This window comes from Bombina bombina, chromosome 3, assembly GCF_027579735.1.
Source record: "Bombina bombina isolate aBomBom1 chromosome 3, aBomBom1.pri, whole genome shotgun sequence".
Classification (NCBI taxonomy): domain Eukaryota; kingdom Metazoa; phylum Chordata; class Amphibia; order Anura; family Bombinatoridae; genus Bombina; species Bombina bombina.
In genome coordinates, this window is record NC_069501.1 from 643,907,638 (window position 1) to 643,933,374 (window position 25,737).

Sequence of the window (25,737 nt, forward strand, 5' to 3'; positions counted from 1 at the left end):
GTAGATGAGTGTCCTGGGGTAAGTAAGTCTTATTTTCTGTGACACTCCTAGCTATGGTTGGGCACTTTGTTTATAAAGTTCTAAATATATGTATTCAAACATTTATTTGCCTTGACTCAGAATGTTCAACTTTCCTTATTTTTCAGACAGTCAGTTTCATATTTGGGATAATGCATTTTAATTTAACATTTTTTACCTTAAAATTTGACTTTTTCCCTGTGGGCTGTTAGGCTCGCGGGGGCTGAAAATGCTTCATTTTATTGCGTCATTCTTGGCGCGGACTTTTTTGGCGCAAAAATTCTATTTCCGTTTCCGGCGTCATACGTGTCGCCGGAAGTTGCGTCATTCTTTGACGTTATTTTGCGCCAAAAATGTCGGCGTTCCGGATGTGGCATCATTTTTGGCGCCAAAAAGCATTTAGGCGCCAAATAATGTGGGCGTCTTATTTGGCGCGAAAAAAAATATGGGCGTCACTTTTGTCTCCACATTATTTAAGTCTCATTTTTTATTGCTTCTGGTTGCTAGAAGCTTGTTCTTTGGCATTTTTTCCCATTCCTGAAACTGTCATTTAAGGAATTTGATCAATTTTGCTTTATATGTTGTTTTTTTTCTTTTACATATTGCAAGATGTTCCACGTTGCAACTGAGTCAGAAGTTACTTCAGGAAAGTCACTGCACAGTGCTGGAGCTACCAAGCTAAGTGTATCTGCTATAAACTTTTGGTATCTGTTTCTCCAGCTGTTATTTGTATTGCATGTCATGTCAAACTTATTAATGCAGATAAAATTTCCTTTAGTACTGTTACATTACCTGTTGCTGTTCCGTCAACATCTAATTTTCAGAGTGTTCCTGATAACATAAGAGATTTTATTTTTTAAATCCATTAAGAAGGCTATGTCTGTTATTTCTCCTTCTAGTATTCAGATGAATTTTTAAATGAACATCATCATTCTGATACTGATAATGGTTCTTCTGGTTCAGAGGTTTCTGTCTCAGAGGTTGATGCTGATAAATCTTTGTATTTGTTCAAGATGGAATTTATTCGTTCTTTACTTAAAGAAGTGTTATTTGCATTAGAAATAGAGGATTCTGGTCCTCTTGATTCTAAATGTAAACGTTTAAATAAGGTTTTTAAATCTCCTGTAGTTATTCCAGAAGTGTTTTATCTCCCTGATGCTATTTCTGAAGTAATTTCCAGGGAATGGAATAATTTGGGTAATTTATTTACTCCTTCTAGACGTTTAAGCAAATTATATCCTGTGCCATCTGACAGATTAGAGTTTTTTGAGACAAAAATCCCTAAGGTTATGGGGCTATCTCTACTCCTGCTAATGTACTACTATTCCTACGGCAGATAGTACTTCATTTAAGGATCCTCTAGATAGGAAAATTGAATCCTTTCTAAGAAAAGCTTACTTATGTTCAGGTAATCTTCTTAGACCTGCTATATTTTTAGCGGATGTTGCTGCAGCTTCAACTTTTTGATTAGAAGCTTTAGAGCAACAAGTAACAGATCATAATTTTATAGCATTATTATTATTCTATAACATGCTAATAATTTTATTGGTGATACCATCTTTTGATATCATTAGAGTTGATGTCAGGTATATGTTTCTAGCTATTTTAGCTAGAGAAGCTTTATGGATTAAACTTGGAATGCTGACATGTCTTCTAAGTCATCTTTGCTTTCCCTTTCTTTCCAGGGTAAATAATCATTTTAGTTCCTTTCCTTACAAGGAACAAAAGCCTGTTCCTTCATCCTCAGGAGCGGTATCAGTTTGGAAACTATTTCCAGTTTGGAATATATTCAAGCCTTATAGAAACCTATAGCCAGCTCCTAAGTACCTATGAAGGTGCGGCCCTTATTCCAGCTCAGCTGGTATGGGGCAGATTACGTTTTCTTCAAAGAAATTTGGATCAATTCCGTTCTTAATCTCTGGTTTCAGAAACATTGTTTCAGAAAGGTACAGAATTGGCTTCAAGTTAAGGCCTCCTGCTAAGAGATTCTTTTCTTTCCCGTGTCCCAGTTAACACAGCAAAGGCTCAGCATTTCTGTAATGTGTTTCAGATCTAGAGTTGGCTGGAGTATTTATGCCAGTTCCAGTTCTGGAACAGGGGCTGGGGTTTTATTTTATCTCTTCATTTGTACCAAAGAAGGTCAATTCCTTCAGACCAGTTCCGGATCTGTCATTATTGAATCGTTATGTTAGGATACCAACATTCAAGATGGTTACTGTAGGACTATCCTGCCTTTTGTTTAGCAAGGGCATTATATGTCTACTATAGATTTACAGGATGTGTATCTGCATATTCCGATTCATCCAGATCACTTTTAGTGTCTGAGATTCTCTTTTTAGACAAGCATTACCAGTTTTGTGGCTCTACCGTTTGGCCTAGCCTCAGTTCCAAGAATTTTTTTTTTTTTTTTTTTCAAAGGTTCTCGGTGCCCCTTTATTCTGTAATCAGAGAATAGGGTTTTGGTATTTCCTTATTTGGACGATATCTTGGTACTTGCTCAGTCTTCTCATTTTCGAAGAATCTCATACGAATCGACTTGTGTTGTTTCTTCAATTTCATGGTTGGAGGATCAATTTACCATTCAGTTCATTGATTCCTCAGACAAGGGTAACCTTTTTAGGTTTTTGTACATAAATTCAGTGTCTATGACTCTGTCCTTGTCAGACAAGAGAAGTTTAACATTGATGTCAGCTTGTCAAAACCTTCAGTCACAATCATTCCCTTTGGTAGCCTTATGCATGGAAATGTTGGGTCTTAGGACTGCTGCATCAGATGCAATCTCCTTTGCTCGTTTTCACATGCGACCTCTTCAGCTCTGTATGCTGACCCAATGGTGCAGGGATTACTCAAAGATATCTCAATTAATATCTTTAAACCGATTTTACAACACTCTCTGACATGGTGGACAGATCACCATCGTTTAGTTCAGGGGGCTTCTTTGTTCTTCCGACCTGGACTATAATCTCAACAGATGCAAGTCTTACAGGTTGGGGAGCTGTGTGGGGGTATCTGACGGCACAAGGGGTTTGGGAATCTCAGGAGGTGAGATTTCCGATCAATATTTTGGAACTCCGTGCAATTTTCAGAGCTCTTCAGTCTTGGCCTCTTCTCAAGAGAGAGTTGTTCATTTGTTTTCAGATAGACAATGTCACAACTGTGGCATACATCAATCATCAAGGAGGGACTCACAGTCCTCTGGCTATGAAAGAAGTATCTCGAATTTTGGTTTGGGCGGAATCCAGCTCCTGTCTAATCTCTGTGGTTCATATCCCAGGTATGGACAATTGGAAAGCGGATTATCTCAGTCGCCAAACGTTGCATCCGGGCGAATGGTCTCTTCACCCAGAGGTATTTCTTCAGATTGTTCAAATGTGGGAACTTCCAGATATAGATCTGATGGCTTCTCATCTAAACAAGAAACTTCCCAGGTATCTGTCCAGATCCCGGGATCCTCAGGCGGAGGCAGTGGATGCATTATCACTTCCTTGGAAGTATCATCCTGCCTATATCTTTCCGCCTCTAGTTCTTTTTCCAAGAGTATTCTCCAAGATTCTGAAGGAATGCTCGTTTGTTCTGCTGGTAGCTCCGGCATGGCCTCACAGGTTTTGGTATGCGGATCTTGTCCGGATGGCCTCTTGCCAACTGTGGACTCTTCCGTTAAGACCAGACCTTTTGTCTCAAGGTCCTTTTTTCCATCAGGATCTGAAATCCTTAAATTTAAAGGTATGGAGATTGAACGCTTGATTCTTGGTCAAAGAGGTTTCTCTGACTCTGTGATTAATACTATGTTACAGGCTCGTAAATCTGTATCCAGAGAGATATATTATAGAGTCTGGAAGACTTATATTTCTTGGTGTCTTTCTCATCATTTTTCTTGGCATTCTTTTAGAATACCGAGAATTTTACAGTTTCTTCAGGATGGTTTAGATAAGGGTTTGTCCGCAAGTTCCTTGAAAGGTCAAATCTCTGCTCTTTCTGTTCTTTTTCACAGACAGATTGCTATTCTTCCTGATATTCATTGTTTTGTACAAGCTTTGGTTCGTATAAAGCCTGTCATTAAGTCAATTTCTCCTCCTTGGAGTTTGAATTTGGTTCTGGGGGCTCTTCAAGCTCCTCCATTTGAACCTATGCATTCATTAGATATTAAATTACTTTCTTGGAAAGTTTTGTTCCTTTTGGCCATCTCTTCTGCCAGAAGAGTTTCTGAATTATCTGCTCTTTCTTGTGAGTCTCCTTTTCTGATTTTTCATCAGGATAAGGCGGTGTTGCGAACTTCTTTTGAATTTTTACCTAAGTTGTGAATTCCAACAACATTAGTAGAGACATTGTGGTTCCTTCATTATGTCTTAATCCTAAGAATTCTAAGGAGAAATCGTTGCATTCTTTGGATGTTATTAGAGCTTTGAAATATTATGTTGAAGCTACTAAGTCTTTCCGAAAGACTTCAAGTTTATTTGTTATCTTTTCCGGTTTTAGAAGGCCAGAAAACTTCTGCCATTTCTTTGGCATCTTGGTTGAAATCTTTAATTCATCTTGCCTATGTTGAGTCGGGTAAGACTCCGCCTCATAGGATTACAGCTCATTCTACTAGGTCAGTTTCTACTTCCTGGGCGTTTAGGAATGAAGCTTCGGTTGATCAGATTTGCAAAGCGGCAACTTGGTCCTCTTTGCATACTTTTACCAAATTCTACCATTTTGTTGTATTTTCTTCTTCTGAAGCAGTTTTTGGTAGAAAAGTACTTCAGGCAGCGTTTTCAGTTTGAATCTTCTGCTTATGTTTTTTCATTAAACTTTATTTTGGGTGTGGATTATTTTCAGCAGGAATTGGCTGTCTTTATTTTATCCCTCCCTCTCTAGTGACTCTTGTGTGGAAAGATCCACATCTTGGGTAGTCATTATCCCATACGTCACTAGCTCATGGACTCTTGCTAATTACATGAAAGAAAACATAATTTATGTAAGAACTTACCTGATAAATTCATTTCTTTCATATTAGCAAGAGTCCATGAGGCCCGCCCTTTTTTTGTGGTGGTTATGATTTTTTTGTATAAAGCACAATTATTCCAATTCCTTATTTTATATGCTTTCGCACTTTTTTCTTATCACCCCACTTCTTGGCTATTCGTTAAACTGAATTGTGGGTGTGGTGAGGGGTGTATTTATAGGCATTTTAAGGTTTGGGAAACTTTGCCCCTCCTGGTAGGAATGTATATCCCATACGTCACTAGCTCATGGACTCTTGCTAATATGAAAGAAATGAATTTATCAGGTAAGTTCTTACATAAATTATGTTTTTTCAGCTACATTTGGAATTAAATGAGCTTAGAGGCACAATTCAATTATTGTCATGAAATATACTCCTAGTCCTGCAGCTTTAATAACTCAATATGCACCATTACAAGAATCCTTCCTCTGGAATCTCAGACTAAAGTGTTTCTCTTGTGCGTTATCTCAGCCAGAGTTTCTCCGTCCTTCTGTTCACCTTCTTTAGTCTTCATTAGCTACTGGCGGAAAAACTGCTGTGCCACTATTTTCTTACCAAAGTATCTTCTAAATTTCATGCCTCACAAGACATCTGTCTTCCAACATCAAAGGAAAGAAACAATATACTCTGTATGTGGTCACACGTATTCACATCTTTATTGAATAAATAAAAAATGTGGGGAACCCATGTTTGTTTCCTATTTACCTTACTGCTTTGAGAATTTTTGTTAGTGAGCCAAGATACCTGGAGATAAAGTCATACTTGCCAAAAATTCCATATCTTGGCTTATGTTTCTGTGTAGCACTCGCCAATCTTCCCACCCTTTTTGTTAAAGGGACATGAAACCCACATTTTTCTTTCATGATTTAGAAAGAGCATGCAATTTTAAACAACTTTCCAATTTATTTATTTTATCTAATTTGCTTCATTCTCTTGATATCCTTTGTGGGAAAGCATAACTAAATACGCTCAGAAGCTGCTTATTGGTGGCTACACATAGATATCTTGTGTGATTGGCTCACCCATATGCTTTGCTATTTCTTCAACAAAGGATATTTGGAGAATGAAACAAATTAAATAATAGAAGTAATTTGGAATGTTGCTTACAATTGTATTCTCTAGCTAATTGCTCAGAAGAAATCAATAAAATCTCTTCCAATAGAGGGCGCTAATCAAAAGATAATATATATATATATATATATATATATATATATATATATATATATATATATATATATATAAGGAATGAATAGCATATCAATACAATAACTCAATATAGATATATAAAAATATAAACAATTGTCAAATTATTCAGTTGGTAATGAGTGTATATAAAATTAGGTTGAATGATAAAACGTCTGTAAAAAGGAAATAAACTTTCCAATCAATGGGTAAACACCCACTTAACTTATTGAATTTATGCAAACCTCATAAATATAAACAGCATAGTCCCAACATATATAATGTCTGAAGTATCCAAGGGTTACCATTGGAGTGTCAGGTTAGTCTAATTTGTTTGATTTTATTTTTTCCTTTGAATCTCAGTTGATCAAACTTTTCTTAGCAACGACACAAAGTAACTATTACTTTATATTTACACTTCATTCTTGTAACACTACCTAGTAGCGAATCACTGTATTCACACCTTCAAGATTTTACAAATATATTTGATCACAATGAAGCCTTTAAGACAAATATTTTACACATTATAGATAGACCTATTTTTTATACTTTGGATGAGGATATATGTCCCAAACAAAGGGTTAATTTGAAGAGACCACTCCCTTGTGTGTGAGGGTGGTTCACAGGTGCTCTTTTGTTTATTTTGATTGGTAAAGGTTTAGTAAAGCATGTATTTAAAGGCTAATCATAGCCCTATTTTGTATGCTTGATGAAACAGCGTTTGAAGCGCTGAGAAACGCGTAGCATTTTTTAGGGGGGTCTGTCACTATACCCCACCTAGCTTTGGTTCCTGTTTTTAAATAGATTTTATAGTTTTTATAATAAATTGGTTGCTGAACCTTTTTTAACTGGAACCTGCCTCACCTATCCTTTACCAATCACTTCCACTGGAAGGAATAAGCTGCTGGAAAACCTGCATCTGTGTGCTCTTGTGATTACTGAATTGAGCTCCTGCTATCCTTCTTTCCTGGGCATTCACATTTGGGAGTGTTTGCACTCGACAGAACAGTAAGCTGGGTTGCTGTAAAAATAGCCAGCCTGCACCTAATAGCACTGCCTGAGTGCTTCTGGGAAATGTGAGTACCCTGACACAGGGGTTTATCTGCAATTATCCCACACCATTCTACTATTGATACACACATGCGCCTCTCTATGGTTTTTGTATTTCTGTATTCTCTAGCTGAATCGTGAAAGAAAATTTTGGGTTTCATGTCCCTTTATTTTTTTTTTATATAAAATATTTTGTCATTTTTAAGAAGAGAAGGGGTCCAATACCCTTACAAAATTTACAGTTTAAAAGTATTGTCCGTAGGTGATACTATATATGTAGGTGAAATATAAGCCAAATATAGAAATATGATTTATCCCCCATGAAGTTCTTAAATAGCATGTACAGTGTACTCATTAGACATGCAAAAATACAAATCACCAGTAGCAGTCCATTTAAAATGAAAAAATGGACCAATCTTTCCCCTTCTTGGCATACCACACCTCGTTATAATTTCTTCTAAATTCACTGCCTTGCCTCGATAAATGTTTGGATTTATGGGGATCAATACATGAATTGGGAGCATAATCTAATTAATCCATATGGTCTACACATCTTCTTTCCTTCAAAATCATCCATTCAAAAAAAAACAACTTTACTCTCCAAACATGTAAATGTCTTGGGATTTAGCATGCCATAATGTGTAACGTTTTAGCACTGACCAACCTGTACTTAATATGACATTACAAGAATCTATAGGAAAACAATATGCATTTTTGAATATTCAGTGCGATATTGTTTGACACATTACCAAGGCACGTTTTTTTTTTCTTTTGTTTTTTTTCTCTTCAAATAGGCCTTAACTTAGCTGTAAATAAACTAAAACTCAGACTAAAGATGGGGTGGGCATACATATAAAAATGCCAGCCGTCCCGTGAATCTCTGTCTACTACAAACAAGCACAAGGCTTAATTCTAACATCATTTTGAGTATGAAGAAATTGGTTTTTCTGTAAATATTTTGCTTGGTATATTTAATATCCATTTGCATTTATAATAGATTACATATAGTTAGTACAACTTTGTATTTTATTTTTTTATTTTATAGGATTCCAGACCTGTTGTTGTTGAGCCCTCCCCATTATTAAATGGTGGAAGAAACTCACTGGGAACTTGCTCTTTGGATCAAAGGGAAGATGACCGACAAGGATCTTGCCTACAAAACACTACAGAAGAAAAATCTTCAGATAACATATCTACTGCATCAGAGGCGTCAGAGTCAACTTCTAACAGTAAGCTTGTTTCCAAGCAGAGCTTTTAAGCCTAGATTCATCTGAGGTGAAACCCATAGGGAATGAGTACATTTTCCATTACAGAGAGCAGTAGAAAAGGTGGTAGACAATCAAATACGATGGCTATAGATTTTTGTACCATGGGTATGAACTTAAAGCCCTAAAGTTTTAATCAATTTCCTAACAGAAAAAAACAAGCAATGCATTATTTAGTAATTGCATTTTATTTAGAGAATTTCAGTAACCCACAATGCAGTTAGTTATATATTTACATTTTGTAAAATATATTAATTTACTTAGGTTTCTTACTTAAATGTTTTAACATTTATATTTTTGTCTGTTATTACATGTGACAATAACATTATGAATAAGGTTTTTATGAAAATAGATTATTTTTTTATGTGTACTGCAATTTAAGCTAATTTAAGAGAGGGTTGTTCAATGTTTAACCACAAATTCTAGCTTATTTTAGTGCTTTATTGCTGGTTGAGTCAGTAAGGATTTTGTGTCTCTGCTTGTAAACCTTTGATGTATGTTGCATGCAGTACTATAATTGGAAATTACTTTAGATTCCATTAACATTTTATGTCTGATTTTTTTTTTCTCCCTTTTTTTGCTTTGCTACAGTATTGGCTTTAATAAAGAATACTTGAACCTATCCCACAAGATATCTGCTGTACAGCACACTGCATATTTATGGAAACTTAAAGCATCATTTTATTATATTAGTAAATTTAAAACCATAAATACACATGGATCAAAACATACTGTTGCAGATTTATAGTCAAATGTGTTTCATCATATGTAACAAATTTGTACTTACATGAATGCAACATTCTAGTGTATTCTTAAACAATCAACTATATTGATATCGTGTTCCAAATCAGATTAAAAAAAATAGAGAAATGTACATAATAATGGACTTTGAATAGTTATTATTTTGCAACTTGTCACTGAAAATGTTTCAGAATTAGAGAGCTAATAAGATACCATGATCAGTGTGTAGACTAATTGATATAGTGTTCATTGAGCACATTATGGAAAATTTGTGTAAAGCAAAATACTACACCTATAGTTAGTCATCTGTTATACCCTGCCATTGACCCCCTATATACAGATTGGTTTAATGTATTTATCTATGGCATTTTTGGCTACTGGCACACACAGATTTATAAACCCTAATTAGGAAAATCCATTTACATGAAACATACATATTATTGTATTGATGCACACTGATGATGCCCACTAAAGGACAAAACTTTCACTTGGGTTGCCATGCCTCTCATTTAGAGGGGGTTGCTAGGTATTTCGGGTCTGGATTGTCCTTTTTAGGCTGAACAAAACTAATGTATTGCAGGAAAGTCCCTCTTTATGAAACGCAAATTCTGGACAAAAGAGTCTGCTTCTGGTATGACCGAGATTACAAGTGGTGCTCACATTTTTTTTGCACTTGAAATCTAACTATAATTTAAAATTTAAAGGGTCATAATACCCAAATGTTTAAACACTTGAAAGTGCTGCAGCATAGCTGTAAAAAGCTGACTAGAAAATATCTCCTGAACATCTCTATGTAAAAAAGAAAGATATTTTACCTCAAAAGTTCCTCAGTAGCCACCTCCCATTGTAAAGGATTTCTAAGCAGCATTTTAGTGTGTTTGTCCTGGGACATCTGAAGGGACTAGAATCGTGCACTCTCATATTATTTCACCAATCAGGTAAAGGAAGCTTACTATGAAATCTCATGAGAGTTAAGTGAAATCTCATGAGATCACAGTAAGAGTTCATGACCTCAGCACTGCTGATGCTGATTGGCTGCTGTTCATTTCTTCATTTTTTTTAATTTGTTTACCTGCAGCTGGGAGCAGCTGAGTATAACTTTTTACACAGAACTTACTCTGGTGAGCTGAGGAGATTGTGAGGTAAAATATCTTCCTTTTTTACATAGAGATGCTCAGGTGATATTTTCCTGTCAGCTTTTTACAGTTATACTGCATTAGTTTCAAGTGATTTAGCATATGAGTATTATGTCCCTTTAACATGGGTTAGCACTGGTATTACAACATGAAAGTAAAAAGTTATTGTGCACACAAAAAACTGAATTGCTACTTTAGATATCGTGACCCCGCTAACTCCCTCTCCCCATAGACTTCTAAGGGGCACGCTAGAAAAAGCCTTTTTAGTTATCGCTCGTGTGCTAATCCAACACTGTACTAGATCAACTGTGCTAAAGCCGAAGGTGCATTAGGAATACTTAACATTCCTATGTTCTTCACTAGAAGAACATGTTCTTTTTCTTTTTAAATATATATTTCTTTATATATCTGAATATTTTTGTAATATATATATATATATATATATATATCATAGACTTCAATGGAGAACTAACCAGACCTACAGTGCTAAACCCAAAGCTAGTTATGCATATTTTGCATTCCAATGTTTTTCACATAGAAGAAAATGTTCTTTATCACTCTCTATGTGTGTGTGTATATATATATATCAATGTCCCATAATAAGCACTCACTGGGTTTAAACACAGCAAATTTTAATAAGCAGTGACGTTTCGTGGCATTCACCCCTTCCTCAGACAACCTGTGTCTGATGAAGGGGTGAATGCCCCGAAACGTCACTGCTTATTCTTTTTGTTTTCTTCCCTTCACCTAAAAGATTTCAGTTTGTTTTTCAATTGAGTTTTACAGTTTATAGGTCACATTAAAGGTGGAAAAAGTTATGTAATGATTTATCTTTGTCTCATTTTTTTACATCACAGAAGCCTGACATTTTAACAGGGGTGTGTAGACTTTTTATATCCACTGTATGTATGTATGTATATATATATATATATATTTCTTCTGTTAAGTGTGATCAGTCCACGGGTCATCATTACTTGTGGGATATTAACTGCTCCCCTACAGGAAGTGCAAGAGGATTCACCCAGCAGAGTTGCTATATAGCTCCTCCCCTCTACGTCACCCCCAGTCATTCTCTTGCACCCAACGACTAGATAGGATGTGTGAGAGGACTATGGTGATATATTTAGTTTTTATATCTTCAATCAAAAGTTTGTTATTTTATAATAGCACCGGAGTGTGTTATTCCTTCTCTGGTAGAATTTGAAGAAGAATCTACCTGAGTTTTTCTATGATTTTAGCCGGAGTAGTTAAGATCATATTGCTGTTTCTCGGCCATCTGAGGAGAGGTAAACTTCAGATCAGGGGACAGCAGGCAGATTAATCTGCAAAGAGGTATGTAGCAGTTTATTATTTTCTGACATGGAATTGATGAGAAAATCCTGCCATACCGTTATAATGTAAACTCAGCCTTGAATGCAGTAGATGTAGCTGATATCAGGCTGTCATGTATGTATATTTTACACTTCAGTTTTCTGGGAAATGGTACTTCTCTGGCTTTTAAACTGTATACATAGACTTAACCTATTTTGCAGGGACTTGCAATAGGTTTTAAATGACAATTAATTATTGAGGTAAAACGTTTTTTTGCTGGCATGTAAAAACGTTTTTTTCTCTGAGGTACTGGGTGAAAAAATGTTTTGGGCACTTTTTTTCCACTTGGCAATAGTTTTGATTTAAATTAGAGCAGTTCACTGATCCCTCTCACTGTTATGTGTGTGGGGGAGGGGCCATTTTGGTGCTTTCACTATGCATCAGAAAAACTCAGTCAGAGGTTCATTTTCTTCCTGCATGATCCGGTTCATCTCTACAGAGTTCAGGGATCTCAAGAGTCTTTTTTGAGGGAAGTAATCATTCACAGCAGAGCTGTGCTGATTGTATTGACTGTGATATAAAAAACGTTTATTTGTGTATTTTTTTCTGCTGCCTGGGTTAGTTATCATTTGCTGAGGGGAACAATCCTTTGCTAAAACTGTATATTCTGACAAAGATTGATGCTATAACTTAATTATTTTATCTGTTATAATATTTTCTGTGCTTCTTAAAGGCACAGTTCGTTTTCATATTATTTGTAAATTACTTTGAAAAGTATTTCCAAGTTGCTGTTTATTTGCTAGTGTGTTAAACATGTCTGATTCAGAGGAATATCTCTGTGCTATATGTGTTAATGCCAAAGTGGAGCCCAATAGAAATTTATGTACTAAATGTATTGATGCTACTTTAAAAAATAGTCAATCTGTACAAATTGAACATATTTCACCAAACAACGAGGGGAGAGTTATGCCGACTAACTCGCCTCACGTGTCAGTACCTGCATCTCCCGCTCAGGAGGTGCGTGATATTGTAGCGCCGAGTGCATCTGGGCGGCCATTACAAATCACATTACAAGATATGGCTACTGTTATGACTGAAGTTTTGGCTAAACTACCAGAACTAAGAGGTAAACGTGATCATTCTGGGGTGAGAACAGAGTGCGCTGATAATGCAAGGGCCATGTCTGATACTGCGTCACAGTTTGCAGAACGTGAAGACGGAGAGCTTCATTCTGTGGGTGACGGTTCTGATCCAAATAAACTGGACTCAGACATTTCAAATTTTAAATTTAAGCTTGAGAACCTCCGTGTGTTACTAGGGGAGGTATTAGCGGCTCTGAATGATTGTAACACAGTTGCAATCCCAGAAAAAATGTGTAGGTTGGATAAATATTTTGCGGTACCGACGAGTACTGACGTTTTTCCTATACCTAAGAGACTTACTGACATTGTTACTAAGGAGTGGGATAGACCCGGTGTGCCTTTCTCACCCCCTCCTATATTCAGAAAAATGTTTCCAATAGACGCCGCCACACGGGACTTATGGCAAATGGTCCCTAAGGTGGAGGGAGCAGTTTCTACTTTAGCTAAGCGTACCACTATCCCAGTGGAGGATAGCTGTGCTTTTTCAGATCCAATGGATAGGGTTACCTTAAGAAAATGTTTGTTCAACAAGGGTTTATATTGCAACCTCTTGCATGTATTGCGCCTGTCACGGCTGCAGCAGCATTTTGGTTTGAGTCTCTGGAAGAGACACTTCAATCATCCACACTAGATGACATCACACACAAACTTAAATTCCTTAAGTTAGTTAAAAGTTTAGTACATTTAACTAAACTTGCGGCTAAAAATTCAGGATTCGCCATTCAGGCACGCAGAGCTCTGTGGCTAAAATCCTGGTCAGCTGATGTTACGTCTAAATCTAAATTGCTTAATATTCCTTTCAAAGGGCAGACCTTATTCGGGCCCGGCTTGAAAGAGATTATTGATGACATTACAGGAGGTAAAGGTCATGCCCTGCCTCAGGACAAGGCCAAAGCCAAGGCTAGATAGTCCAATTTTCGTTCCTTTCGTAATTTCAAAGCAGGAGCAGCATCAACTTCCTCTGCACCAAAACAGGAAGGAGCTGTTGCTCGCTACAGACAAGGCTGGAAACCTAACCAGTCCTGGAACAGGGGCAAACAGGCCAGAAAACCTGCTGCTGCCCCTAAGACAGCATGAATTGAGGGCCCCCGATCCGGGACCGGATCTAGTGGGGGGCAGACTTTCCCTCTTCGCCCAGGCTTGGGCAAGAGATGTTCAGGATCCCTGGGCGTTAGAGATCATATCTCAGGGATACCTTCTGGACTTCAAATCCTCTCCCCCAAGAGGGAGATTTCATCTGTCAAGGTTGTCAACAAACCTAACAAAGAAGGAAGCGTTTCTACGCTGCGTACAAGATCTTTTATTAATGGGAGTGATCCATCCAGTTCCGCGGTTGGAACAAGGACAAGGGTTTTACTCAAATCTGTTTGTAGTTCCCAAAAAGAGGGAACCTTCAGGCCAATCTTGGATTTAAAGATCCTAAACAAATTCCTAAGAGTTCCATCGTTCAAGATGGAAACTATTCGAACAATTTTGCCCATGATCCAAGAGGGTCAGTACTTGACCACAGTGGATTTAAAGGATGCTTACCTTCACATACCGATTCACAGAAGTCATTACCGGTATCTAAGGTTTGCCTTTTTAGACAGGCATTACCAGTTTGTAGCTCTTCCATTCGGACTGGCTACGGCTCCAAGAATCTTCACAAAGGTTCTGGGCACTCTTCTGGCGGTACTAAGACCGCGAGGAATTTCAGTAGCTCCGTACTTAGACGACATACTGATACAAGCTTCAAGCTTTCAAACTGCCAAATCTCATACAGAGATAGTACTGGCATTTCTAAGGTCGCATGGATGGAAAGTGAACGAAGAGAAAAGTTCTCTCTTTCCACTCACAAGAGTTCCCTTCCTGGGGACTCTGATAGATTCTGTAGAAATGAAGATTTACCTGACAGAGGACAGGTTAACAAAACTTCAAAATGCATGCCGTGTCCTTCATTCCATTCAAGAGACCAGAAATTCTCTTCTATGGTGGCTTTATCGGCCACATCTGTCCAGGGGAATGCCATTCAGCAGGCCAGACTGGTCAATTGTAACAACAGACGCCAGCCTACTAGGTTGAGGCGCTGTCTGGAATTCTCTGAAGGCTCAGGGACTATGGAATCAGGAGGAGAGTCTTCTTCCAATAAACATTCTGGAATTGAGAGCAGTCCTCAATGCTCTTCTGGCTTGGCCCCAGTTAGCAACTCGGGGGTTCATCAGGTTCCAGTCGGACAACATCACGACTGTAGCTTATATCAACCATCAGGGAGGGACAAGAAGCTCCCTAGCAATGATGGAAGTATCGAAGATAATTCGCTGGGCAGAGTCTCACTCTTGCCACCTGTCTGCAATCCACATCCCGGGAGTGGAGAACTGGGAGGCGGATTTCTTAAGTCGTCAGACTTTTCATCCGGGGGAGTGGGAACTTCATCCAGAGGTCTTTGCCCAAATACTTCCACGTTGGGGCAAACCAGAGATAGATCTCATGGCGTCTCGACAGAACGCCAAGCTTCCGCGCTACGGGTCCAGATCCAGGGATCCGGGAGCGGTCCTGATAGATGCCTTGACAGCACCATGGACCTTCAGGATGGCTTATGTGTTTCCACCTTTCCCGATGCTTCCTCGATTGATTGCCAGAATCAAACAGGAGAAAGCATCAGTGATTCTAATAGCGCCTGCATGGCCGCGCAGGACTTGGTATACAGATCTGGTGGACATGTCATTCTGTCCACCTTGGTCGTTACCTCTGAAACAGGACCTTCTGATTCAGGGTCCTTTCAAACATCAAAATCTAACTTCTCTGAGGCTGACTGCTTGGAAATTGAACGCTTGATCTTATCAAAGCGTGGTTTTTCTGAGTCAGTTATTGATACCTTAATACAGGCTAGGAAGCCTGTCACCAGAAAGATTTACCATAAAATATGGCGTAAATACCTATATTGGTGCGAATCCAAAGGTTACTCTTGGAGTAAGGTTAGGATTCCTAGGATATTGTCTTTTCTACAAGAAGGTTTAGAAAAGGGGTTATCCGCTAGTTCCTTAAAGGGACAGATCTCAGCTCTGTCCATTCTGTTACACAAGCGTCTGTCAGAAGTTCCAGACGTTCAGGCTTTTTGTCAGGCTTTGGCCAGGATTAAACCTGTGTTTAAAGCTGTGGCTCCACCATGGAGTTTAAACCTTGTTCTTAACGTTTTACAGGGTGTTCCGTTTGAACCCCTTCATTCCATTGATATAAAGTTGTTATCTTGGAAAGTTCTATTTTTAATGGCTATTTCCTCGGCTCGAAGAGTCTCTGAGTTATCAGCCTTACATTGTGATTCTCCTTATTTGATTTTTCACTCGGATAAGGTAGTTCTGCGTACTAAGCCTGGGTTCTTACCTAAGGTAGTCACTAACAGGAATATCAATCAGGAGATTGTTGTTCCATCCTTGTGCCCAAATCCTTCTTCGAGGAAGGAACGTCTTTTGCACAATCTGGATGTAGTTCGTGCCCTTAAATTTTATTTACAGGCAACTAAAGATTTTCGACAAACGTCTTCCCTGTTTACTCTGGTCAGAGGAGAGGTCAAAAAGCTTCTGCTACCTCTCTCTCTTTTTGGCTTCGTAGCATAATTCGTTTAGCTTATGAGACTGCTGGACAGCAGCCTCCTGAAAGAATTACAGCTCATTCCACTAGAGCTGTGGCTTCCACTTGGGCCTTTAAGAATGAGGCCTCTGTTGAACAGATTTGCAAGGCTGCAACTTGGTCTTCGCTTCATACTTTTTCCAAATTTTACAAATTTGACACTTTTGCTTCCTCGGAGGCTATTTTTGGGAGAAAGGTTCTTCAGGCAGTGGTTCCTTCTGTATAAAGAGCCTGCCTATCCCTCCCGTCATCCGTGTACTTTTGCTTTGGTATTGGTATCCCACAAGTAATGATGACCCGTGGACTGATCACACTCAACAGAAGAAAACATAATTTATGCTTACCTGATAAATTCCTTTCTTCTGTAGTGTGATCAGTCCACGGCCCGCCCTGTTTTTTAAGGCAGGTAAATATTTTTTAAATTATACTCCAGTCACCACTACACCCTTGGCTTCTCCTTTCTCGTTGGTCCTTGGTCGAATGACTGGAGGTGACGTAGAGGGGAGGAGCTATATAGCAACTCTGCTGGGTGAATCCTCTTGCACTTCCTGTAGGGGAGCAGTTAATATCCCACAAGTAATGATGACCCGTGGACTGATCACACTACAGAAGAAAGGAATTTATCAGGTAAGCATAAATTATGTTATATATACAGCAGGTATTGGCAGGTGCACTCTCACTAACACTTTAGTTCCAAATGCCAGGGTGCTAGAATATGGTGTAGAATATGGAAATCAGGAGACAGCACTCACTGGTCTTGACAATACTGGATTTATTCAGTGACGTTTCGGGGAATACACCCCTTCATCAGACCCTGATGAAGGGGTGTATTCCCCGAAACGGTATTGTCAAAACCAGTGAGTGCTGTCTCCTGATTTCCATATATATATATATATATATATATATATATATATATATATACAGTATATTTTAACTTGGAATATGCACGCAAGTTAGTGTGGGCTCGATATTGCTTATTGCAAACCGAACTAACAATAGCGGGCCACTTGTAGTCTAGCTCGTAGTATTTTCAGATGTATATAGAAGTATATATTTAAAAATACAAATAATATTTTTACTAAGTGAAGAACATAGTAATTTCAAGTATTTCTATAAACAAAAACATTAACACGTTAAAATTGAATAAAAATGATATTGCATGTTTTGAGGTATTTGACTGGGTTAGACTCAAAAGTGTATATACCTATATATGTGTCTATCACCTAGATTAAGAGTTTTGCGCAATATAATAATAATAATAATAACAAAAGTTATGTTATTTAACCCCCTATAGCGCTGCCATTACAAGTTTTAAAAAACCCGGCTTGTGTGGGCGATATGGTTGCGTTGAGCCCCATACCGCACACAAAAGCAGCAGTGTTTTGACGTTCTCGTGTATGCTTCACCCATAGACATCAATGGGGAGAGCAGGCAAAAAAAAAGTCTAACACCTGCGATCGCGGAAACAAAAGCTCTGTAACGCAGCCTCATTGATGTCTATGGGGAAAAAGAAACTACAGTTTAAACCTAACACCTTAAAGGGATACTAACCCCACGTTTTTTCTTTCATGATTCAGATAGAGCATGCAATTTTAAGCAACTTTCTACTTTACTCCTATTATCAATTTTTCTTTGTTCTCATGTTATCTTGATTTGAAAAAGCAGTAATAAAAGGTTAGGAGCCGGCCCATTTTTTAGTTCAGCACCTTGGTAGAGCTGCTGATTGGTTTGCTACATTTTGCCACAAATCAGCAAGTGCTACCCATGTGCTGAACAAAAAATGGTCTGGCTCTAAAGCCTACAGTACTGCTTTTTCAAATCAAGATAGCATGAGAACAAAGAAAAATTGATAATAGGAGTAAATTAGAAAGGTGCTTAAGATATCATGCTCTATCTGAATCATGAAAGAAAAAAATTGGGTTTAGTATCCCTTTAACATAAACCCCACATCTAAACACCCCTAACCTGCTGCCCCCGACATCGCCGACGCCTACCTACAGTTATTAACCCCTAATCTGCCACTCCTGATATCGCCACCATTATACTAAAGTTATTAACCCCTATTCCGCCGCACACTAACATCGCCACAGCTATATTAGTTATTAACCGCTATTCCGCCGCTCCTGATATCGCCCCCACCTAAATAAAGCTATTAACCCCTAAACCTCTGGCCTCCCACATCACTACCACTAAATAAACCTATTAACCCCCAAACCGCCGGCCCCCACATCGCAACAACCTCAATTAAACTATTAACCCCTAACCCCCCCTAACTTTAACATTATTAAACTAGATCTAAATTAAACTTACAATTATTAACTAAATAAACCTATTAACTCCTAAACCGCCATCCCCCCACATCGCAAAAAAACTAAATTCAATTATTAACCCCTAAACTTAACCCTAACACCCCCTAACTTTAAAATAATTAAAATAGATCTAAATTAAATTTACAATTATTAACTAAATAATACCTAGTTAAAACTAAATACAAACTTACCTGTGAAATAAAACATAAGCTAGCTACAATATAAATAATAGTTACATTGTAGCTAGCTTAGGTTTTATTTTTATTTCACAGGTAAGTTTGTATTTATTTTAGCTAGATAGACAAGTTAGTAAACAGTTATTAACTATTTACTAACTACCTTGTTAAAATAAATACAACCGTACCTGTGAAATAAAACCTAACCTGCCTTATACTAAAACCTAACATTACAAAAAATAAAAAAAAAACTACCGGGGGGCGGAGCTAGCAATCAAAGCTGCAGGACGTATCTCTTTAGAGCTCCTGCCATATGAACAAATAAATCAGTATTTTAAGCTAATTAGGGAATCCTAAACTCAAGCATTTTTTCTTATTTACACTCTGGAGAGCAGATCAAATAATATTGGTCATTTTGCGGTGTAAAAGCCTATCCTAACAGCGATACAGTTTGGAGACTACTGGATTTGACGGAGCAGTCCGGGTATAACTCTGGCTCACACTTCTGAGGAGCCCCTTCCTTGATCCCACTAGAATGGACCTGGAGGTCGCCTTGCACAAATTTGAGGATCGTTTTGGCGGAGCATTGGATGCTCACTTTACAGAGATGAGCCTTTTATTTCTAAAGCTTAGCGAACAGTTCCCTGCGTCACATGACATGCAAGATGGCGGAGACAACCCAGGAACCTCAAGCTCTGTTAGCGTGCAAACTTCACACGCTACCGAAATCTCTGTGTCCCAGAAAGCAGCCCCTGTTTCCACTGGAGGCCCCCGGCAGCGCTACCACCAAGGCAGCGAGAACACGACAGACAGACTGAGAACATCAGTCCCCGGATCAACTGTCACTAGCTCAGTTAAAATTATGGAGCTGTGCACCTACCTGATGGATTCTATGAGACCGCCATCGCACAACATGCCAGGGCGGAGAGATACAGCTGACCCTCCATGGTGGAAAGGCATTTCTACACAGCAGCAGAGACAGCTCAATGTGGAGGATACCTGGGGAAACAGTTTGAGGCATGGAGCAGACGGACCCAGAGTTGGAGTGGGGTAAACCTATATCAACTGTTTCACTACCGCAGGTGCCCAACTCTAGCTGAGTCGTTATAGGACTTACAGCAACATTGCAGTCTCCTCTGGGACTAACGCTAAATGCCTGCGAGTGATGTTTCCTAGCTTTAGGTTTGATCTACATGTTAAAAGAATATTAGGTGACCACGCTACACCTATACTGTCTGACTGCATAGTTTGTTTTGTTTGGCTTGTGTTGGTAACTCTAAAAGGAAAGGGGAAAAAAAAAAAAGAATGGCACAGGACTTTCTATTTTACTTATTGAAGTTTAAGACTATATACCATGACTGTCAATTTAGCTTTTAAATGTGCATTTTTCCATAGCTAACCTACAGCTACATGGATCATTATTGTGCTCTGGAGCGACTCGTATACATATTTATATCTCTGTGCATCTGGGTCCTGCTTGAATGTTTGTATATTCCTGTAAAAGGCATGTTTGTCATAACAAAATAATATATATCCATGCTCTGTGTTATTGGCATTGCTCCACTAATTTTTAGAGTTATAACTGACAGTGCTTAATATTTGAAAAGTGTACTAAACCAGAATTATTACAATGAGCGGGAAGAGAATTCATTATCCTATCTTACATTCAGAGATCATCTCCCAATAGAGCGCTGTGCTAGGGAGTCTACCACACATAGTCCTGGCTACTTTGGATGAAGTCAGATCTGTTTGCTCAGCGAGGAACTCTATATGTTATAGTTAATGGTTGCGCCAATGCTCCTGCACCTATGTTGGCATCTTCCTCAAGTTAAACCCCTCCCTTACCATAGTGTTATATTCTTTTTACTGAGGGGATTATCTATACAATGATTACGTTCATGTTAGAGTTATATTGTTTGCTTTGTATTTGAACTCATCTCCACATTTTACATGTTACTAGAAACTTCATTAAGTTCAAACATGTCCTACAATGTGTTTATTAATGTATATTGTTATTTATTCAAGGTCACACATTGTCTTCAGGTGGCGAGCCATAACTTATGTATCCTTATTACTCTCTGCTCCTATTATTCAGATTAGCTTAAAATATATGTGCAATTGTCACAGGCTGACTACAAATGTTTAAACTATGCTCCCTTCAGTATTTATGGTTTGTACCATATGTTTGTCCATTTACTTGTCATATTAGGAGACAGGATAAAATATCCTATGTACATGCATATCCTAGCTAGTATTGTGACCTCCCCAACACATCTTTCCAGTATCCTTCCACATTTTAGCAGGGGTTTGAATCACTATTGTGGTCTACACGTAACTACATCTTTAAGTGGATGCCTAATTACAAATCCCCCTTTGGCTAGGGTTATTTTCTATATTGTTTGACTGCAGACTTTACTACTTATAGCTCCTCTTAAAACATATGTCCTATACGCATCTGTTCCAAGTGATATGGTTGAAATCCCGGTTAACAGGCAGTTAGTGAATATCTCAGATAACAAGTTCCCTATGGATACTGAATGAGTTTTTCCTTTATCCTTTTTGAGAGCCCAAAATATTACATATAGCCACAGTATTATAGCTGTGTAATTTATAAATCAGTCTGCAGCTGTACATATAAGCTACTAACTTAAAGTAAGCATCGAGACACTAGCACTAATAGTATTAGGGTATCATTATATATTATTATCCCTGCTCTTATGTTATGTTATAACTAGGTAGTAGTTGCTTGTATTGCTTAATAGATGTATGTTTGCTTTACTTTACTCTAAGCTATACTGATCCTAATATTACCCTAGATCTCACTGATTTAGAGCCTACACCTTCGGCAGTGATTCTGTATTAGATCCTAACCTAGAGTAAATTATATATGCGAACTTAGAGAGCTTAAGGTTACCTTCTCATGGTAGACCAGTAATCTATTTATACTCCCATCCCTCAATGACTGATATACAGCTGTGTCTAAGATTGTTTCCTTATACATACTAGCTAGCTCCGCCCTCCTTCCTCCCCCCCCCTACTTTACTTCGAGCGGCTCTTGCCCGCTGCATTCCCTCCCCCCAAAAAAATATTAAAAGCTAGCCTCCTCTTGCTCCCCTTTTCTTTCTTGTAGAACAAACACTTTAATAAATATCTACACAGCAAGGAGGAGTTCATTTCTCTTTGACATATAATATAAAACTGAGGTTCCATTAAACTCTATATCTTATTTCTATGCACAAATTGGTACATACTATTTCAGGCTAAATTTTTACTCTTTGGCCCCACATGATTTTAAATAGATAGATAGGTTAATACTTTGGGCTATATACTGCATTAACAGACTATGTGAACTTGTCTAGAGTACTATAGATTGCATGTCTAGAGTTATTGTTGCTTTATATTTGTACTCTGTTCTCTGTACCACACTGTTATTTTTGTTTATCTGCAAATACCTGATGTAATATTCGCTCACAACCTCAATTAAAAAAATGTATTTAAAAAAAAAAAAAAAAAAAAACTACTATTACAAAAACAAACGAAATTATCAAAAAAAAAATAGAGATTATTCCTATTCTAATACCCTTAAAAAAAAACACCCCAAAATAAAAAAAGCCTAATCTAGAATAAACTACCAAGGGCCCTTAAATGGGCTTTTTGGGGGGCCCTTAAAAGGGCGTTTTGTAGGGCATTGCCCTGAGTTAAACAGCTCTTTTGCTCCAAAAAAAATACAAACACCCCCTAACACAATACAAATCAGCCAATAGAATGAGAGCTGCTTAAATCCTATTGGCTGATTTGAACAGCCAATATGATTTTAGCAGCTCTAATTTCTATTGGTTGATTCAAATTTTTCAGCCAATAGGAATGCAAGGGACGCCATCTTGGATGGTGTCCCTTGCATTGAAGATTAAGTGTACGGCGGCGACCGTATGAAGAGGATGCTCCGCGCCGGATGTTTTCAGGATGGACCCACTCCGTGCCTCCAGGATGAAGATAGAAGATGCCGCCTGGATGAAGATTGAAGAGGCCACCTGTATGAAGACTTCTCGCCGTTTGGATTAGGACATCGCCGCCGGGATGAAGATTAAAGAGGCCGTCTGGATGAAGACTTCTCGCCACCTGGATTAGGACTTCAACTCCGGGATGAAGATTGTTTAAGTGGGGCTTCAAAAACTGTAAGTGGATCGTCGTGTTAGGCTTTTTTAAGGGTTTATTGGGTGGGTTTTATTTTTTAGTTTAGGGTCTGGGCAGTAAAAGAGCTAAATGCCCTTTTTAGGGCAATGCCGATACAAATGCCCTTTTCAGGGCAATGGGTAGCTTAGGTTTTTTAGAATTAGGTTTTTTATTTTGGGGGGTTGGTTGGGTGGTGGGTTTTACTGTTGGGGGGGTCTTTGTGTTTTTTCTTTCCTAAGATATAGTGAGTACACAGAATCATCAATTACTAGTGGGAATATCACTCCTGGCCAGCAGGTGGAGACAAAGAGCACTACAGCAAAGCTGCTATATATGTCACTTCCCTTAACCATAATCCCCCATTCATTCTCTTTGCCTGTGGTGCAAGGAGGAGGTGAAGTTTTGGTGTCTGTTCTACAATCAAGATTATTTTATTTTAAAGCAGAGTGGGTTTGCTCTGATCTTTCTAAAGGGTCTAGCCTTAGCCCTGTCTCTTCAGTAGGGCAGTGGTGGCTTTTAAGCAATTGGGAACTTGTGGGGTACAATCCTCACTGCGTTTTCCCAAAACATTTTGCTGCCCTATTTAGATAGCCTGAGTAAGTTTGCTCAGTCTTTCTGTGTTTCCACAGGTCCATGTGAGGGATTACATCCTCTCAAACCAGGTGAGCTGTCCTACTGCTGGACAGATAAATGTTAAGGTGAGTACCAGTTTTATTTTTCTATGTAAGCAGGGAAAATGTTGTCACTTATTCAGCTGAAACGCCTCAGGGGGACGTTTTTTTATTATTCTTGTCAGGGTGCAGGTTTTTATGGCAGTTTTTGCAGGCACTGTTAGTGTGAGGAGATATTTATTTTATTGATGGCTCAGTGAGGATCTGTTTTTAGTAACGGATTATTTAGTTTTATTTGGTGTTTTATTGTTTGTTTTTAAGCCTGTTTTCAAGAAAGTTGTTTTAAAAATTTTTTTTTTTTAAATTGCTTTTTTGTCAGTGTAGGACCGCCCCTTTTAGGGAGGTTCTGATTCTCTGATGTCAGAGTTTTTTTTTGGCACTTTTCTTCACTTCCTGTAGAGTTAGGTGTGCATATTTCAGATGGCTCGGCTGTTTAGAAGGCTTCTTGCTGTTTTTGCTTCTTTGGAATCCGGATTGTAAACGGGATCTTTTTTTTCCCTCAGTTCGCTGTGGGTTGCAGGACAGGTAGGGCTCCTTAGTAATCCTGCTGAGGTGTAGAGTGTTGCCTTGGGTATGTTTTCTTGATTTGGTAAATTTAAAGGGAACATATATTTAAGAACATTTTTTTGTTCTGTATTATATCCTTTGTTAAAAGATTTTGAAAAAAAAGTTAGATTTTTTTTATTTGCTTCTTCTTCTTTTTTTTTGTATTATGGATCAAGAGACTGTGCAGGATGTTACCTTTAGCTTATGTTTTGATGCCCAGGTGGAACCCCCAGTACCTTTTTGTTCTTCATGTATTGAAAGAACTTTAGCTTATAGAAATAGACTTTTTGACCCTGAGCCATCATTAGCTAAGGCGAATGCTGCTCTTCAGGAGCCTCCTGTTTCAGATGTGCCGCAGCTGTCTCCTCAAGCGTCCCAATTCTATTCATCTGCACATGCAGTGCCCTGTGTTTCCTCTCATGCTCCGTCTGGGGTTACTTTGCAAGATATTGCTGCCTAGGTATCCTCTGTGGAATCTGAGCCCCTGTTTGCTTTTCCCATGCTGCAGGGAAAACGCAAAAGGAAATTTAAAGAAACAATAACTAAGGTTTCTGATCCTGAAGTGGCTTATCAAAGTATTTCCTCTCAGAAGTCTGAGGATGAAGATTCTTCGGGTGCATCAGAGGGTGAAATCTTGGATTCAGGCAGTATAATTCCTTCTGCTGATGCTGAAGTTGTGTTCTTCAGATTTAAGCTGGAACACCTCCGCTTGTTTCTTAAGGAGGTTTTGGCTACCTTGGATGACTCTGATACTACTATTGTTGTTAACCCTAAGAAGTCAAGTAAGCTTAACAAGTATTTTGATGTTCCCTCTGCGGTGGAGGTTCCTGTTCCAGACCGTGCTTCTGAGATTATTGCACGGGAGTGGGAGAGACCTAGTATTCCTTTTTATCCATCTCCTATTTTTAAGAAAGTGTTTCCTATAGCTGATTTTATTAAAGAGTTGTGGCAAACGGTTCCTAAGATGGAAGGAGCTATTTCCACTTTGGCTAAGAGGACCACTATTCCCATAGAGGATAGTTCTTTTAAGGATGCAATGGATAAGAAATTGGAGGCATTATTAAAGAAAATGTATGTTCACCAAGGTCTTCAATGGCAGCCTGCGGTGTGTATTGCTACTGTTACCAGCGCTGCAGCTTACTGGTTTGATGCCTTGTCTGATTCTATTCAGACAGATACTCCTCTTGAGGAGATCCAGGACAGGATTAAGGCTCTTAAGTTAGCCAATTCCTTTATTACGGATGCTTCCTTTCAGGTCATTAAACTAGGAGAAAAAATGTCTTGTTTTGCGGTTCTAGCTCGCAGAGCTCTTTGGTTAAAATCCTGGGCTGCGGATGTTTCTTCTAAGTTATTGCCTATTCCCTACAAGGGTAAGACCTTGTTTGGGCCTGGTTTGGCTGAAATTATTTCAGATATCACAGGAGGAA

General features: G+C 38.5%; 1 protein-coding gene across 2 annotated transcripts in view; it reads left to right on the forward strand.

Moving 5' to 3' along the window:
• The window catches only part of USP32 (ubiquitin specific peptidase 32), a 653,327-nt gene that overhangs the window by 463,957 nt on the left and 163,633 nt on the right, over nucleotides 1-25,737 (forward strand). For both annotated transcript variants that reach the window (XM_053707352.1, XM_053707353.1), the window contains exon 13: nucleotides 8,280-8,463. In XM_053707352.1, the coding sequence (XP_053563327.1) occupies nucleotides 8,280-8,463 (184 nt within the window). The remainder of the gene's footprint in view (nucleotides 1-8,279; nucleotides 8,464-25,737) is intronic.